General features: G+C 39.2%; 1 protein-coding gene across 3 annotated transcripts in view; it reads right to left on the bottom strand.

The window, feature by feature from the left end:
• The window catches only part of ppargc1a (peroxisome proliferator-activated receptor gamma, coactivator 1 alpha), a 575,483-nt gene that overhangs the window by 53,076 nt on the left and 504,839 nt on the right, over window positions 1-17,568 (bottom strand). For 2 of the 3 annotated variants that reach the window (XM_072252955.1, XM_072252956.1), the window contains exons 3-7: window positions 4,680-4,874; window positions 4,137-4,259; window positions 1,433-1,646; window positions 313-358; window positions 126-199 (exon numbers count right to left, since the gene is read on the bottom strand). In XM_072252955.1, coding sequence (XP_072109056.1) covers window positions 126-199; window positions 313-358; window positions 1,433-1,646; window positions 4,137-4,259; window positions 4,680-4,874 — 652 coding nt within the window. Of the gene's footprint in view, window positions 1-125; window positions 200-312; window positions 359-1,432; window positions 1,647-4,136; window positions 4,260-4,618; window positions 4,650-4,679; window positions 4,875-17,568 lie in introns of those variants that run through there. The other variant, XM_072252957.1, reaches the window with a different exon arrangement.

Genomic DNA, 17,568 nt, shown 5'->3' with positions numbered 1-17,568 from the left:
CTCTGGAGAATATACCAAGAAAACAACACTATTTCTGGAAAATGTATTCCTGTTACTGAATCATTAATTCAACTTTAATGAAGAATTAATTGATAATATAAAATGAAGCAAAAAAGGAGCCTTACCAGCAGTACCAGAAAGTTGCACACTCAACGTACGTTCAATGGTCTTGGTTTCAAATGGGGAACCTTTTGGATCACTAAAAAAGGTGTTTTATTCCTTTCAGTTGCTTAATATTTTTGCAGTTAAAAAAGTATCAAATGCATTGCTCTTCCAAATATGAGCAGTCCGATATTATTTTGAAACACTTACGTTGATGATTCTGGTGTCAAGGGCAGAGAAAGAGTTGTTGGTCTTGCTGTCAAAATTGAAAACAAAGCTAAATGAATCATTAATAACCTTAAATACATGGTATTTTACATTTCCTTTCCTGATTAAATAACAGCAAAAAAAATTCTTGTAACCAACAGGATTAAACAAAAAAACTTGTGTTTACTCTATATAATCAGAAAATGATAGAAATACACAGCAGCTGAAAATTTTGCTTGAAAACCTTTAACAAGAGGGAAGAAAAGCCCAATTTGTTGCACCACTGCAGGTTCTGAGGGATCCCTGTGTTAGAGAATTTTGATTAAAAAAAAGCTTTCCTTACTCTACAGGTAATATTCACGCCAATAATGTTCTGAGGTGAATGAAAGAGATCTCATAGCATTACACTATGAGATCGCTACATCTACCTGTACAAGCTTAGGGTGGAAGAAAGTGATCCTCCCTGTTTTCCTGATTATCTATTATCCTCAAAAATTTTCCTAAAACTAAGGACTTAGTCACTGTTCCATCATTGTTGGTGAGAGTGTCATATGAAAATCTTTCCGCTTGGCTCAGTTCTTCACTAAGAGTCACCCTGGGACTCTGTGCTGGATTACTGATGTGACAGGAAGTTAGATACGTCAGGATCATTATACACTCATAAGCTGTAGGGTCCAGATGCAGAAGTCTATAATGTGTTAGTATATACTCTGCAACTAATTGGCAGTTGTCTAGAGAACTTAGCATCAATGTAATTCATCATAATTTGTCTGGGGTCACCTACAGGCTAGACCAGGAAAGTATCTCAGATTTTCTTTTCTGAATTATATTAATGAACCAAATTGTCCTTTACATCATTCCAGAAGTTTCCAGGATATCATTGATTATTCTTCTCCTAGTTCAAATTAATTTAATAATAACTTAATTTTAGTTTCTCCTGCTGGGTTTTGAACCTCATGGCTTTGGATGATTTAAGGATCCAGATGCTTATACCAGCAGATGTAGAGATTTGTGGTTTGACTCCCATTGAAGTAAGAAGCTGACACTGACACCACAAACCCAGAAAAATATGCATAAAAACACAAATTTATGATGATGATTTTATTGTAGGCTTTCTTCTTACCTTGCAGGTTATATGATTGCTGGGATTGCAACTGTGTCTTCTTTTTAGAGATGCTTTTGTCTTTACTACTAAGTTTGTGCTCATTTATTCGAGACTGAGGAGGGCTATCATTAGCAGTCAAATATTTGAGCAGTTCTGTGCATCGGCGACGCTGGGCCTGTGATTTCTGCTGATGGCAAATATTCCTTGCCTTTAGACTTGAAGTTTGCTCCACCTTTTAAAGGCAGAAGGAAACAATTTGCACTGTTAAATCTTAATCAATAGATCAACTGTTAATAGAAGAATTAGGTTGCTAGTATAATGTTTGCTTTCTATAAACTCCGCATCTTCACCCGCCACTCAGAAAACACATTAAAATCTGTAAGTACACAGTAAGTTAATGTAACAATACAAGAAGTAATACTATCATATGTTTGATAGAGTAATCTTGAACACTGCACCATTGCAAGTGAAAATAACGTGGCACTCAATATCTTCCTTGAATAGTGGTGCCTTGTGTGGGGTCAGCTGGTTTCTTCTGCACCAACAACTGGAGATGGAGATTGGAAGGAAAAGAAGCTGGCAGTGGGGAGGAGGCAGAATGTTATAATTCTTCTGTTGGCTTTGTATTTATTTGTAAAACAAAGTCATGTGGAGGAGAATACATCTTTACATGTGCCCACTCTTTTGGGCTGTCTCAAATTTTTTTTTGATCTGACCTCAGGTCATACTTACCGGCGAGGGATCCATGAATAGCAATTCAGCAGATAATAAGCATATACACTATCACAGCAAGGCAAAAAAAGTAAAAACTGATTATACTAAATAACTAGGCCAGATATGGGATATTATTAATTCAATGAGATCACAGAAAATTTTAATCATTTTGTGAGTGCTGGCCTTGGGTTAAAGTGTGGCTATTGGTTCAAGAAGGGAAACGAACTTCAAAATCCATGCATCATTTTCCCACAATTTTGAGCAACAGCCATACTGCTCTGCTTTAACATAATAATATTGTGTTAAACATGAACATGAAACAGGAACATGAATGGTTTAGACATGGTAGATGGAGGATAACTGTTCCTTTAATGGATGTTTCAGGGACCAGAGGGCAATGTTTAAATTTTTGACCAAAAGATTACAAGAAGGAGGAGAGACAATTATTTTCATGCAGAAGTAATTGTGTGCCGGAATTTATTGCTTGTAAAAATGGTGCAAACAGAATCAATCAGGCCTTGAAACGGACATTGGATAGGCCCCTATGAGAATAACTTACAGCACTGGAGAGAAACAGCAGGGGAATAGGACTCTTCTAATGAAACAGGTAATATTCTGAAAAGCACACACAAAGTGCTGGAGGAACACAGCAGATCAGGCAGCAACTACGGAGAGGAATAAAGAGTCAACGTTTCAGGCCAAAGCCCTTCATCGGTATTGGAAAAGTAGGGGAAAGAAGCCAGGATGAGTGGGTGGAGGACGGGAAGGAGTATAAGCTGGAATGTGATAGATGAAGCCAGGTTAGGGGAAGGCGGGTGGATGGGGGAGGGGAGATGAAGTAAGAAGCTGGGAGGTAACAGGGGGAAAAGGTAAAGGACTGCAGAAGCAGGAATCTGTTAGGAGTGGAGAGTGGACTGTAGCAGAAAGGGAACGAGGAATCTGACAGTACAGGAGAGTGGACCATGGCAGAAAGGGAAGGAAGAGACACCAAGGGAGGTAATTGGTGGAAAAGGTAAAGGGCTGAAGAAGGAGGAATCTGATAGTTGAGGAGAATGCACCAATGCAGAAAGGGAAAGAAGAGGGACACCAGAGGGAGGTAATAGTCAGGTGAAGAGAAGGGGTGAGAGGGGAGACAGAATGGGGAATGGAAAAGGAAAGAAGAGGGAAGGGGGGAGAAGTTAGAGAAACCAATGTTCATATTATCTTGAATGTCACTGGATTTGCAATTGCAAATGAACTGTATTACCTGTATAATACTTCTGAATGATGTTTATAAATGTTGAAAAGGCTTTGTGGAAAGACAAGGTGTGCTATTCCCTCCAGGGTGATAACTTTTGATCTATTTGTGTAGAAAATTTAACATCCAAGAGCATCTTCCTTCTTTCTCATTTTTGATGAAAGGATCCTGATGTTGCCTGACCTGCTGAGTATTTCTAGCATATTTTGTTTATCCTACCAATTTACAGCCACTGTGGTTTCTTTTGATTTTCACTTGTGAGAAGATATTGGTGAAATTTGCCACCACTGATGGACTATTTACCTTACCTTGCTGATGGTAAAAGTTAGACTGATGGGGCAGGAATATGATAGATTGAATTTGTCTTCTTTGTAGACATTATATGCCTAGACAATACATTTCTGCAATAGTGGAACAGCCTTGCCTAATGTTCTTCAGCCCCATAGCTACAATGCACTTGACATGCTATGACAGAGTCAATATTCCGAAATACAATACAAGGTAGTCCAATCTGAAAGTGTATGCCAAGTGTAATAATTTTAGTCATTCCTATTATTATATATGCTCTTACTGATTTTTTCTTTCATATACAATTAAAGTCAGTAATCCACAAGTTTTTATTGAAATAAAAGTCAATAATTCATCAGGATTTTCAATCATTGCAGAATATGAAGTTCATTAGTTTATATTGCAATCACTCTCATTCTTTAAAGAATAAAATATTTCTTTCTGACCTGGACAAAAATTACTGATTACACCATTAATATGTACCTTGACAACAGCAGGGCTTGATATAATCCTGTTATTACTGGTCGCATGAATGTGTGAGCTGCCTCCATTGCATTCATTGTAGATAAACTGGGAATTAGCAGGAGCCAGCAAAAGCTTCTTCAACTGGAAAAATACAATCAAATAGGTGGAAAATTTAAACAAGGCATGAAATATGTGGTCTCTTTGTGTAAACAATTTTTCATCCAATCATGAGTCATTCAAATTACTCCAGTTGCAAGATTCTATGCTGCGTTGTTTTTAATCATTTCAGAAATAGTTGATAGCAAATTGTGAATGAGAGAAACATACTTACATATGTGGATATATAGAAGCCTTTTGAAATAATGTACCCAAGTTACTATATAACCTGTTTTTAAAATGCAGCATATCTTCTTAAACTTATATTTTTGAGGCATTCATTACGTTCATTTTCCTTGTGGGCATAATTTAAAAATCCAAACCTTATTTTGACTACATCATACCCATGCAGCGAGAAGCCAGAGGCTCATCCAATTCTTGCTAAACAGTAGGAAGGATTCTTACTAGAGACGGCTCTTCAGCCTCCAGAGTTGGAGGGGTGCCGTCAGGCGTTGAAGGAGGGCTAGGACCATTGACACTGGTCACATCCCCATCTGTCAGTGCATCAAATGATGGCAGTCCATCTTCATCTATTGGGATGCTGTCTAGTGTCTCCGTTAGAGCAGCCAACAAGTTGGCCTCATTTTCTTCATCCATCTTCTGTCAAAAGAGAAAGGATCTTTTAATTGCTGCTCGCATGATTTTCAATCCAAACATAAACCTCCAGTTTATTTGTCATAGAAACAGACTGCAACTTAAAGAAAACATAGCATTAGTACATAGTATAGCTGTGCAATGAAAGGACTGGAACTTTCAGATATTATTGCTGTTTAAACATAGATGACTAGAATTCATATTTCAAATATTGACCTTTCAACAAACTTAGCAGATAAAATCTAGGTGGACCTGAATGCTAATGTACTCACACACTGCAACTCTGACCATTAGAGCATGACACTACTTTTCCCGTTAAAATGCTACAATGACAGAGTTATTGCTCCATAACTGTAAACCATACATATAATTAATACTAGTCTTTCAGTTGGTTAACTCTCTTACAAAACAGGCATTATTCAGAAATGTTATCTCAATATCAATTTCAGAAATGAAGGGAAAATAATGGCCCAGATTTCTCAGCATAAATTTTGTGATTCCTGTGTGAACAATTAAAAAACTACCAGGGAGCAAGTGCAGTTGATCATTTCCCATGTCTGCTCCCTCCTAGGCTCCCATGGTTGATTCCAATGGCAGGATCAGATGTTGCTGGGTTTCCTAAGCAATTAGATCAGTGTGCCCATTCTCCAGGCTGTTCTTGAATACTATACCATGGTCGATACAGAGCAGGACATGACAGTCCCTAAATTCAAGTGTAGATTGTCTGGCTGTTTGGAAGACAAGTAGCAAGCTAGTTCTTTTTTCAATTATGGGTAGATTGTAAAAATGATCAGAATTATAGTCAGATTTATGATCAGTGACATACTGTATATCATGAAATTTGTAGCAGGACTACTGTGCAATACATAACAATTATTATAATTTACAATAGATAGAGAAATAGATAAATAGATAGATAGATAGATAGTGCAAAAGAGGAATAATGAGCTAATGTTCACAGGTTGATGAGACCATAAGTCACAGGAGCAGAATTAAGCTATTTGCCCCATTGAGTCTGCTCTGCCATTCCACCATGGCTGATTTATTATCCCTTTCAGCTCAATTGTCCTACCTTCGCCCCATAACTCTTGACACCCTTACTAATCAGGAACCTATCAAGCTTCACTTTAAATATACCCAGTGGCTTGGCTTCCACAGACATCTGTGGCAACGACTTCCACAGATTCAGCAGCAGCTTCTATCTAAAGAAATACCTCATCATCTCTGTTCTAAAAAGACCCTTACCTTACTGAAACTCCACACTCAGAAAAGGCTGAACAAAAGGGGAGACCAGCTCTCAAAGGTTTGGTTCAGCTTCAGACAGTACAGCGCCTGCACACTGTTCTGTCAGAACACCATTTTAACCCTTGCTTTGCTGCTCCCACCACACCTATTCCCTCTAATTCTCCTGTTGCCCGCCTAGTTGTTATAGGGCAGTCAATTAACTACTGACCAACACGTCTTTGTGATGTGGGAGGAAACTGGAGCAGTAGGGGAAGCCCACGTAGTCACAAGGAGAACGTACTAACGCCACATGGACAGCACTGGAAATCAGGATCGAACCCAGGTCACTGGAGCTTTACTACCTAGGCTACTGTGTAACCTATCTATATATCAGTCCAGCCCATTTATTTTTATTGTAAACATACTGCATATTGTCCCGATGAAGGGTCTCAGGCTGAAAGATTGGCTCTTTATTCTTCCCCATGGATGCTGCCTGGAGGGGACGAGATGTTATTACTGACTGTGATCTCCTGAAGGGGAAGTCAAGGATCCATTTGCAGAGGGAGATACAGAGTTATTACCAAAAACCATTCTAGCTGGTTTAAAAGAAAACTATTAATAATTTAAGTTTTTATTTTAAATTTAGATGTCTCAACAGCAAAGGTATTCAGAAACATTAAGACTTTGACAGAGTCAAAACTAGGGTCAGGGCTTTGCTAGCTGTAAAAGCAAAGATTCACAAACCAAGACCTCTTCTGACCTGTCACCTGGAGTCAGGCTAGGCTGGGTCCTCCTCGCTCTTGCTTAGAAAAGATTCTGGGAAGTAGCAATTGAAGGTGACAATTGCAGACAGTGAAATTCTGATTAAAGTGTAATAAATATTTAGTATGAAGTCAGACCAAACTTAGCAGGTCCTATACAGTAGATCTTTAAATTGGCCAGATGAATTACTGTCTTGAATGGATCATTCCATCCTTCATTTTAACCGAGTGCTCTGAGTAGGCAGCATTAGCAATTGCTTTAAACTGCAAAGGTTTCCTTTAAATGTACAGACTAGAGCTGTACGTTTAACTTTGAATGAAGACTCAGTGACTTTCCACACTAATATTGGAAGTGAATTGGTAGCAGAAGACACTATTGAAGTCAGGTTTATTATAGTTATTCAAGGAACTGGATAAAACAAAAGGAAAATTTAAGTTTCTCCTGTCAATGATTACCACCATATCTCTCCTGGGTTCCTTTTCTACACACTTGTCTGAGGTTTGAATATTTGCTGACAGTTGCTCCACACCCATTTCCCACTTAAAAGTCAGAGACGTAGTTAAGTGTCAATTCCTAGTTTCATTTACAATGCTGCATTCTGCCATGGATCTAATAAATGAGGCACTCGGAATTAAAATTCATACTCTGCCCCTGCATTTCTTCATAACATAGCACAGATTTGTTTTTCCAATTTTATCAAATTATGGATGAAAACTGAACAATGAATCATATTCTTTGACCTTTAGTTTCTGCAATTTGATTTCAAATGAATGAACATAACTTGGTTCTAAAGCAAATGAGCAAGCGAGATTATTGTAAAGATAAAATTCCATTCCACAGTATCTATCGAATGTGTTTAACATATATCCTCAACAACTTACTTAAATTTTTACCAGTGAACACCAAGTTTTCTTTTCCAACAAAGGGATTTCTGTTATCAAATTAGTTGTCTTTCAAGTTGTCCTTGCTTGTATAAATATTGTATAGCTTTCTACACGATAGGATATCTTCAATTATCTGGTACATTTACGCTTTAAAACAAATTTCAACTGTATCTAATCTAAATAGACAAATACCTTGCAGTCATCTAGACTGGAAATCATAACATGATTTTAATTTTATCATAATGCAAACCATTCTTGTACGGTGCTTAATGAAGTACTTCAGATGAAAAGGAATACATGACTGGAAATGTTTCACAATTCAATTGACTAGTCTCAAAACTAGTACTTAGTAGTTTTTTTTATCTGTAATTCTAATACAGTTCCCAATTATTATTTTACACTAACTATCCAGACATCATTGTCTAGTTTTTAATGTAATTGAATTTGTAATTGTCATATGGTTATATGGTTAAACTGACTCTCCATCAGCTCTCTTCAAGCTGCATCCCTAATTGCAAAGTTCTTGCAATCACAAATTTACTACAGAGCTCCATTTATCTCAGGGATCTTGAACACTTCACAAGTATCTTCTACATCCCCTCTTTTTTCTGAAATAAATAATCCCAGGGTCAACCGCTGATCTCATATGTCTTTAGCTCAATATCAGCTCCCTACACAGCTTCTTAGCCCAGATCATCAGCCACTATCTAAAGCACCACCAAGTTATCAGCTTTCAAAGTAATCTCTTACTCCAGGTTTATTCTGGAAGTCACAGACATTGCAAAGCCCTTCACGCCTTAGCAATTGCCTCCTTAGTCTCAATCTAGTACCTTACCTTAGGTGTTTGAAAAGCTTATGGAGTTGATTTCTAAAGTTAATATTATCAGTGCAGTTGCTGGTACGATCAAAGCATGTGATTGCAGAGGTAAAAATAATGAGATTTTCCTAACTGCCATTGAAGGAAGTAATCTTGTTTGGAAACCGCATGAAGGCAATATCAGGTTTGGGTCCGTGTTCCTCAATGGCAATAGCATTCTGGTACATATTGTCAAAGCTGGCAAATGTATAATGGTTCACTGGCTGAAGTACTGGAGAGTAACAGATGCTGTACAACAATTTCAAGAGCAATCAATGCCTTTAGCAGAGGAGAGACACAAGAGGTTGTTTTTCTTCTTCAGCATATGTTTAAACAAAAAAGCTGCATTTTAGTTTTCATCAGTGTTAAATTCCATTCATTAAGTGAAAATGAGGCCAAAAAAGATAACATTCAGAAGCAACATCTTTTTTGATGATGATTGGAAACTGCTATATTTTTGAAAGTCATTCCAAGGGATAATTCATTCATTAGAGAATGTGTATATATACATACATTGAAATATTTTGTGTGTATATCAGTGAAATTTCATTATATCGTACAAAACTATATTAGCTTATTAATCAGTTTTGTTGACTAATTTATAGATCTTAAAAATACCTACCAACTCATATTCTGTGAGTTGTCTGGGCTGAAACAATTTTAAAATCCAGGAAAATGATTATTGAAAGTGAGGTAAATTGATAAACACTTAAGTGCACATCCTTACAATAATATTTAGCATAAAAATGCACGGTTTCATGGGGGGGGGTCACCTTACGTTTTCCATTATTTTAATCATTTATAAGAATATTATGCAATAAAATATCCAATTCAAATCAGGGACAGCAGAGATGTTTTAATTTTAAAATATCATGCTGAAAATGACTTTGAATATGGTCTAAAATGAAACCAATTACATTGAATAAATAATAAAAATGACAGAATGAAGGACTGCTGGCAAATTCCACAATTATTCAATTATTCCACATATTTGCACCATCTGATCCTCCTTTTCCTAAAATGATGAGCAGCTGACAGTTTCACATATGACCCTTCAGCATTTAGAGTGAGGAAGGAGTTTGTAAGTCCTCTGAGCGATCACGTGCCTTTCCTCTGGATACTCCTGTCTCCTCCCACATCCCAAAGACATATGACTTAGTAGGTTAACTGGTCACATGCGAGCAATTGGACTGCATGGATTCATTGACCCAAGAGGGCCTATTACCATGTTATATGTCTAAATAAAAAACAATACCTAAATAAAAAGGAACTTCTGTTCCATTTGGGCTAAATCATTCTATCTTTGACTAATGTTCTGAATGGAATCAGGCAGTCAGCCCATACTAATGGAAAGAGTGCTGCCTTTAGCCTATCAGTTCACCTTGCCACTGGTTTTCTCATGGAGTCTAACTGAGGGGGCTCCAGACCTGTTGGTATTCCTCAGCATTATCCAGGTATAACATAGCAAAAGATCCAACATCTTGTTAATTTCATTAAGGACTACAGAACAAATATGTGGTGGAAAAGGTAAGACGTGCCATGTTTAAAAGAATATTTTGCATTAGTTTATTGTTGTATATAATATTAAGTGGTTTAAATCAGTTTTAAATGGTTTATTTTTTAAAGATAATTGTAATTATTTATTTTTATTATTTTTCAGAGTTGGAGAAGTTTAAATTTATCAAAAATCAAGAATAGCTTGGTTGGAAGCCAGAAGCCCACTCCCAACTTTGTTTCAGCTGGGATCATTCTGGAGCAGGGTGTCCACACTGCATTGCCTAAAGACAAGCTGCTGCTTGTGTTCAAACCAGTTGCTATTCCAACTTAAAGATGTAGAGATGGGCCAGTAAAATTACTCTGCATATAGCTCCAATAAGCTTAGCAACTACAAGCAGGGGTTCTGGACAGCAAACTCTGAACAACAAGATCCTTTCAGTTATCTCATTTTAAGTGATGACTTCTTCCCTGGGATGGTTCTAGTCCACCAGGTACTCTCTGGTCAATCTGGACAAATGATCATTCTTCCTACATGAGCACAGACAATGCATATTGACAATGGTCAGCACTATATAATCTGATCGTATCCTCTCCAAATTTCAAAACTCCACCTCAGTTTCTGACATGACTTACTAGATTGCACTCAGATACAGGAACTCAAATTGATATTTTTCCTACTTAGTCCAGTGGTGTTGAAGCCAACTGCAAGATCACATTTGTTCTCTACATTGAAGTCTTGTGACAGGGGAGCAATTGGACCGAAGCTTGCGTTTACGCTAAGCACTAAATTTAACAATAAGGACCTTGAGGAAAAGTTAACCAATTTATCACAAAAAATTGGCTAAAAGAAAGGAAACATAGCTTCTTCTCCTTAACCCAAAAATAGCAACCCTCAAACACTACCTAAAGGTGAGACTAAATCTAGATTCAATCTTTATTCTCAATTTCTCATTGTAACTCCAATGGGGAAAATTCTCAGAACCTCCATTGACAAGAGTTCCTACTGACCCTCATTTGCTCTCTTCCCTTCCTGGTGACTTTAAATTTATTGATTTTGTTTCATTTCAGCCATTGTTAAATAGTACTTGGTCTCTTGAAAAAATTATTACCAGTAAGCTTTTTGTATTCTTTATAGAGACATGATAAACCCAGCATTTATGGCCCGTCTTTAAAGGTGGTCACAATCCAGTAATATGAACTGCAGCTGATCTTGCGGTAAAGATCCACCCACAATTCTGTTGGATAGGAAATTCTAAGGCTTAGGTCTAGCATAGGTGAACAAACAGTAATATATCTGCAAGCTATGATGGCATACAGCCTGAAGAGTAACGTACATAAATTCCCTTTGTCTTTCTACATAGTAGAAATCACAAAGCATGGCAAATATCACTAAATAAATCTTGTTAGTTAGTGTGGAAAGTGGAAAGAGAGGGGGAGGTAACAATATACCTTTACCTCCCATTTCTTTAAGGGGGGAGGTGGTAGGATCCCATTGGAGATGGCAGAAAGTTGCTGATAATGATGTGTTGGATGCAGAGGCTCATGAGGTGGTAGAAAAGGACAAGGGGAACTCCATCACCGTTAGGGCAGCTGGAAGATGGAGTAGGTATGGATGGTTGGGAAATGGAGGAGATGCAGATAAGTTCCTTCATCTCCAAAGGGTATCATTTTCTGCAACATTCACCATCTCCAAAGGGATCCTACTACCAAACATCTTTATCTCATCCTCTCTTTCCACAGAGATCGCTCCCTCCATGTTTCCCTTGTCTATTCGCCCCTCCCAGCACTTATCCCTGCAAGTGGCAAAATGCTACACCTGACCATTCATCTCCTCCATTCAGGGCCCCAAACATTTGTTCCATATGATGCAACACTTCACCTGCAAATCTGCTTGGTGGTCCATTGTATCCAGTACTCCCAATGTGGACTCATCTGCACTAGTAAGCAGAACTTCCTGGTGGCTAAACCATTTAATTTCCATTCCCATTCCCATCCCAATATGTCAGTCCGTGACCTTCTCTAGTGCCATAATGAGGCCACTTTCAGGATGGAGGAACAACACCTTGTATTCTGTCTGGGTAACTTCCAACCTGATGACATGAATATTGATTTCTCCTTCCTGTAAAATAAATTTTTCCACCCCACCCCCCACTTCTTCTCAGCCCCAGTCTGGCATCTTCCTTCTCACCTGCCGATCACTTTCCCCTGGATCCCCTCCCCTCCGTCACTTTCTCCTCTGGTCCACTCTCCTCACCCATCAGATTACTTCCTCTCTAGCCCTTTACTTTTTCTATCCATCTGGCTATCCAGCCATCACCTAGCTATCCTCCTTCTCCTTGCCCCACTGTTTTATTCTGGCATCTTCCCTCTTCCTTTCCAGTCATGAAGAAGGGTCTCGGGCCAAAACAATGACAGTTTATTCATTTCCATAGATGCTACCTGACCTGCTGAGTTCCTCCAGCATTTTATGTGTGTCGCTTTATATTTCCAGCATCTGCAGAATTCCTCACGTTTAGATATTTGTATTACTAAACTTTCTTACTTGACCTGAGCTATCACATTCACCATACATTCTCAACTTTCATGTAAATGCTTGGTTTTAATTTTGATTTTGACTTCTCAAATATATAAAAAAAAACAGAAAATGCTGGAAACAGTCAAAGGGTCCAGTAGCATCTGTGAAAGAGAAATGGAGTTAATTATTCAGGTTGAAAACCCTTCGGTAGAAAAACTGAGAGATTATATAGGGGCCAAGTTAGAGTTTCGGAACAGAGGTGTGGGTAATAGAGAGGTCAGACCAGACTCTAGGCCTCTGCTCTGTGTTTGAAGGCTAACGACAGCTAAGTGGGTCATCTGTGGTCAGAAGTTGGATAGCAGACCAGTGAGGATGAAGGCTGGAGGCCCACCCACAAGGGCATTGTGTCACTGGTATGTTCTGGAATTGAAGTTCCATGTGGACAGGAGACATGAGGGCCGGTGGTCCCCTAGGTACACAAATTGGCGAGACTGGAGTTTGGGGCCTAATGATTGGGGTGCCGGTCATTGGAAAGTCCAGCATTTGAGGCCTAGTTTTCAGGATCCTCATCCAGGGTCTTTATTCATCGTCAATGGGGAGTCCTGGAGTTAACACTGAAGATCAAAGCCTGAGGTAGACTGGAAATCGAGAAGTTTGCAGAAGCCTGGATCTGCAAGTCTACTGGGGAAGTCAAAACTTGATCTGTGACTCCATGAGACTGTTGGAGACCAAACATGGACAGCTCTGGGGTTGGAGGACCATGTGTTTGCATGGGCAGGTGGGAGGGAGGGACGGAGCTTGTTTTGCTGTTGTTGTTTTGTTGCTTGTTGTGTTTTGTTTTCTGTTCTTCATATTAAGCACATCAATTTCTGCAGCTTCCAGCATCTTCAATGGGATCCTACTTCTAAACACATAGTTACCTCACCCCGCCCCCCCACATTCTCCAATTTCCGCAGAGATTGCCCTCTCCATGATTCCCTTGTCCATCCGTCCCTCTTCACTGATTTGCCTCCTGGCACTTATCCCTGCAAGTGGAAGAAATATTACACCTGCCCATTCACCTCCTCCCTCACCACCATTCAGGGCCCCAAATAGTCCTTTCAGATGAGGGAGCACTCTACCTGTGAGTCTGTCGGAGTAATCCAGTGCAATAGGCACAACCTCTTCTACATTGGTGAGCCCCGTTGTAGAACGGGGGACCGCTGTCTTGAGTAACTTCACTTTGTCTGCAAAAGCAGGATACTATGGTGGCCAACTATTTTAATTCCACTGCCCACTCCCATTCTGATATGTCGATCTGTGGCCTCTTCTACTGCCATGATGAGGCCATTCTCAGCAACACCTTATATTCCATCTGGGTAGCCTCCAACGCGATGGCATGAACTTCAACTTCTCTAACGTCCAGTAATTTCTCCCCCTCCTCCTTCTCTCTTTTTCCATTCCCCATTCTGGCTCCCCTCTTACCTCTTCTCTTCTCCTCATCTGCCTGTCAAGGTTCAAAGTAAATTTATTACCAAAGTACATGTATGTCACCATATACAACCCTGAGATTAATTTTCTTCCGGGCATACTCAATAAATCCATAATAGAATAATAAACATAAATGAAACACCACACCAACATGGGCATTCAACCAATGTGCAAAAGACAACAGACTGTGCAAATACTAAAAGCAAGAAATAATAGTAATAAATAGATAATAAATATCAAGAAGATAAGATGAGCAGTCCTTGAAAGTGAGTCCATAGATTTTGAGAACAGTTCAGTGCTGGGGTGAGTGAAGTTGAATGAAGACACCCCTTTGGTTCAAGAACCTGATGGTTGAGTGGTAATAACTTTTCCTGAACCTGATGGTGTGAGTCCTGAGGCCCCTGAAACTTCTTGCTGATGGGCAGTAGGAAGAAAGCAAGACCTGGGTGGTGTGAATACCTGGTGATGGATGCTGTTTCCTTGCAACACTTTCTGTACATGTGCTCAATGGTGGGAGGGCAATCAACTCCCTCTAGTGCCTCTCCTCCCTCCCTTTCTCCAATGATCCCTTGTCCTCTCCTATAATATTCCTTCTTTTTCAGTGCTTTGTTCTTTTACAGCTATCACCTTTCAGCTTCTCATTTCAACCCTCTCTCCCACCTGGCTCCCTTCTCCCTGATGGGGCTTCACTTATCACCTTCTAGTTTGTAGAAGAATGTAGAATAGTATAGCACAGTATAGGCCCTTTGGCCCACAATGTTGTGCCGACCCTCAAACCCTGCCTCCCATATAAGCCCCCAACTTAAATTCCTCCATATACCTGTCTCGTAGTCTCTGAAACTTCACTAGTGTATCTGCTTCCACCACTGACTCAGGCAGTGCATTCCACGCACCAACCACTCTCTGAGTAAAAAACCTTCCTCTAATATCCCCCTTGAACTTCCCACCCCTTACCTTAAAGCCATGTCCTCTTGTATTGAGCAGTGGTGCCCTGGGGAAGAGGCGCTGGCTATCCACTCTATCTATTCCTCTTATTATCTTGTACACCTCTATCATGTCTCCTCTCATCCTCCTTCTCTCCAAAGGGTAAAGCCCTAGCTCCCTTAATCTCTGATCATAATGCATACTTTCTAAACCAGGCAGCATCCTGGTAAATCTCTTCTGTACCCTTTCCAATGCTTCCACATCCTTTCTATAGTGAGGTGACCAGAACTGGACACAGTACTCCAATTGTGGCCTAACCAGAGTTTTATAGAGCTGCATCATTACATCGTGACTCTTAAACTCTATCCCTCGACTTATGAAAGCTAACACCTCATAAGCTTTCTTAACTACCCTATCCACCTGTGAGGCAACTTTCAGGGATCTATGGACATGTACCCCAAGATCCCTCTGCTCCTCCACACTACCAAGTATCCTGCCATTTACTTTGTACTCTGCCTTGGAGTTTGTCCTTCCAAAGTGTACCACCTCACACTTCTCCGGGTTGAACTCCATCTGCCACTTCTCAGCCCACTCCTGCATCCTATCAATGTCTCTCTGCAATCTTCGACAATCCTCTACACTATCTACAGCACCACCAACCTTTGTGTCGTCTGCAAACTTGCCAACCCACCCTTCTACCCCCAGAACAGAAGTAAAGGTCCCAGAACAGATCCTTGTGGGACACCACTAGTCACAATCCTCCAACCTGAATGTACTCCCTTCACCACCACCCTCTGCCTTCTGCAGGCAAGCCAATTCTGAATCCACCTGGCTAAACTTCCCTGGATCCCATGCTTTCTAACTTTCTGAATAAGCCTTTCCCCTCTTTCCCCTCTCCCCACCGTCTTATTCTGTTTTCTTCCCTCTTCCTTTCCAGTCCTGAAAATAGTATACTAAAAATTCAAAAGGAAACACAAAAATCGGATTACGGGTACTCAGCACTTTGTATTAATTAAAATAGAAAGACAAACATAGTGAGAAAAGGGGAGGAGTCATCGATAAAGAAATGATAGTCTATAATGTTTCTGTATTCTGTACAAGAGTACAATATAAATGCTGGCAATCCCGTCTTTATTATGGAAGTTACTTTCACATCTTTAGCCATTTCTGCTTTGTGAAGAGTTAATAGTGTTCAGGATAACATTTTTGAAGTGAAAGGTGAAATCAATATTCTTGGACAGTTTTAAGGGAATACAAGTTCCATTTAAGGTCGAAGAAGGTAAGACGACCCAAAAGGGTGATTGATGAAGAAGACTAAAGGGCAGATCTATCACATGTCAGCTACTAGTTCGCTTTGTGAGTGACACAAAGAAACCACTTTGAAGAAATGAAAGAAACTAAACTTTCACTGACTTCAAGAAGACCATGATAAAGATTAGCAATTGTTTGAGAGGACATAAGGTTGTGAGCATGCAGGATATCAATCTGAAGCAAGTTAATGAATAAGGAATAAAATCACCTAAAGCAAATTGTCTTTAAATATCCTCCTTTTTCAATTCACTTTCCTCTTAATGTTTCTTTATCAAAGGCTCGAAAACCATTGAACATCACATTAAACAAAAAATTAAAGCTTCTTTAATATCCTGCAGCAAGTATAAGACTGCTAAAAATGTGCAATTGCAAATGTTTTCCTGTTTGTGATGTTAAAACTGAATCTGATTGATTACTTTGTACCTTTCCCCTGTAAATAATGTTGTGTAAATACAATGTACCAGTAAAATGTCATTCCTCTTCCCTAGTGACGTATGGCTATGGATCTGGAACAAACAGGGTCAAAATAGGTAGTTAATTAATCGTAACTTTATCTGCTTGACCTTTGCAAGACACGATGCAGTGCAGAAAAATGTAAACTGTGATCAGTCCCACTTACTGCTTTGTCCTTTGCAAGTGCCTAGTTATGCCTTCGAATTTGAATAGCTTAGGGATGACAACTAAGAAAACAGGATGTATTATTACTTCTTCTTATTAAATTACACTGCACAATATAGGGATGAACCTTAAGTCAAAACTACTGATAAGAAAGTGGTAAAGGAGGAAGAGCTTATTGTGTTGAAACTGTAAGTGTTCAATTTCTCCAATGTAAGACAATTGACAAAAGTAGAGAATATTTGTTCCTTGCCAAAGCTGGAAAAACTACCTTTTTATGGAAGATCCTTCAGCGATCTGGTAAATGTTCACACATTGGTCAAAGCTAAGCAGATATTCTGGTATTGTGTGTCTACCAGAAAACATTTAACTTTTTTACTGTCTTCCAGTAGCAGTATAGATACCCAGCAAACTTATGACCCAGCTGAGGCAGTGGTAGTTTAAGAAATGTAAAAGGATAGGTCTAAAATGGCAATTTTTACACTGAGCTACAATAGATACAGTATTAAACCCACATAATCTGCCCAAAGATATGATAATATGCAGAATTTACTGTCACCTTCACCTGGCATAGAATAAGACAGCAGGATAGCAACAGATAATCATCAAGAATTCTTGAGATTGCAAAGGATAATTTCCACC

Source organism: Mobula birostris, chromosome 3 (genome assembly GCF_030028105.1).
Source record: "Mobula birostris isolate sMobBir1 chromosome 3, sMobBir1.hap1, whole genome shotgun sequence".
NCBI lineage: Eukaryota > Metazoa > Chordata > Chondrichthyes > Myliobatiformes > Myliobatidae > Mobula > Mobula birostris.
The sequence above is the reverse complement of the archived record's forward strand: the minus strand, read 5'-3'. Positions and strand labels throughout refer to the sequence as shown.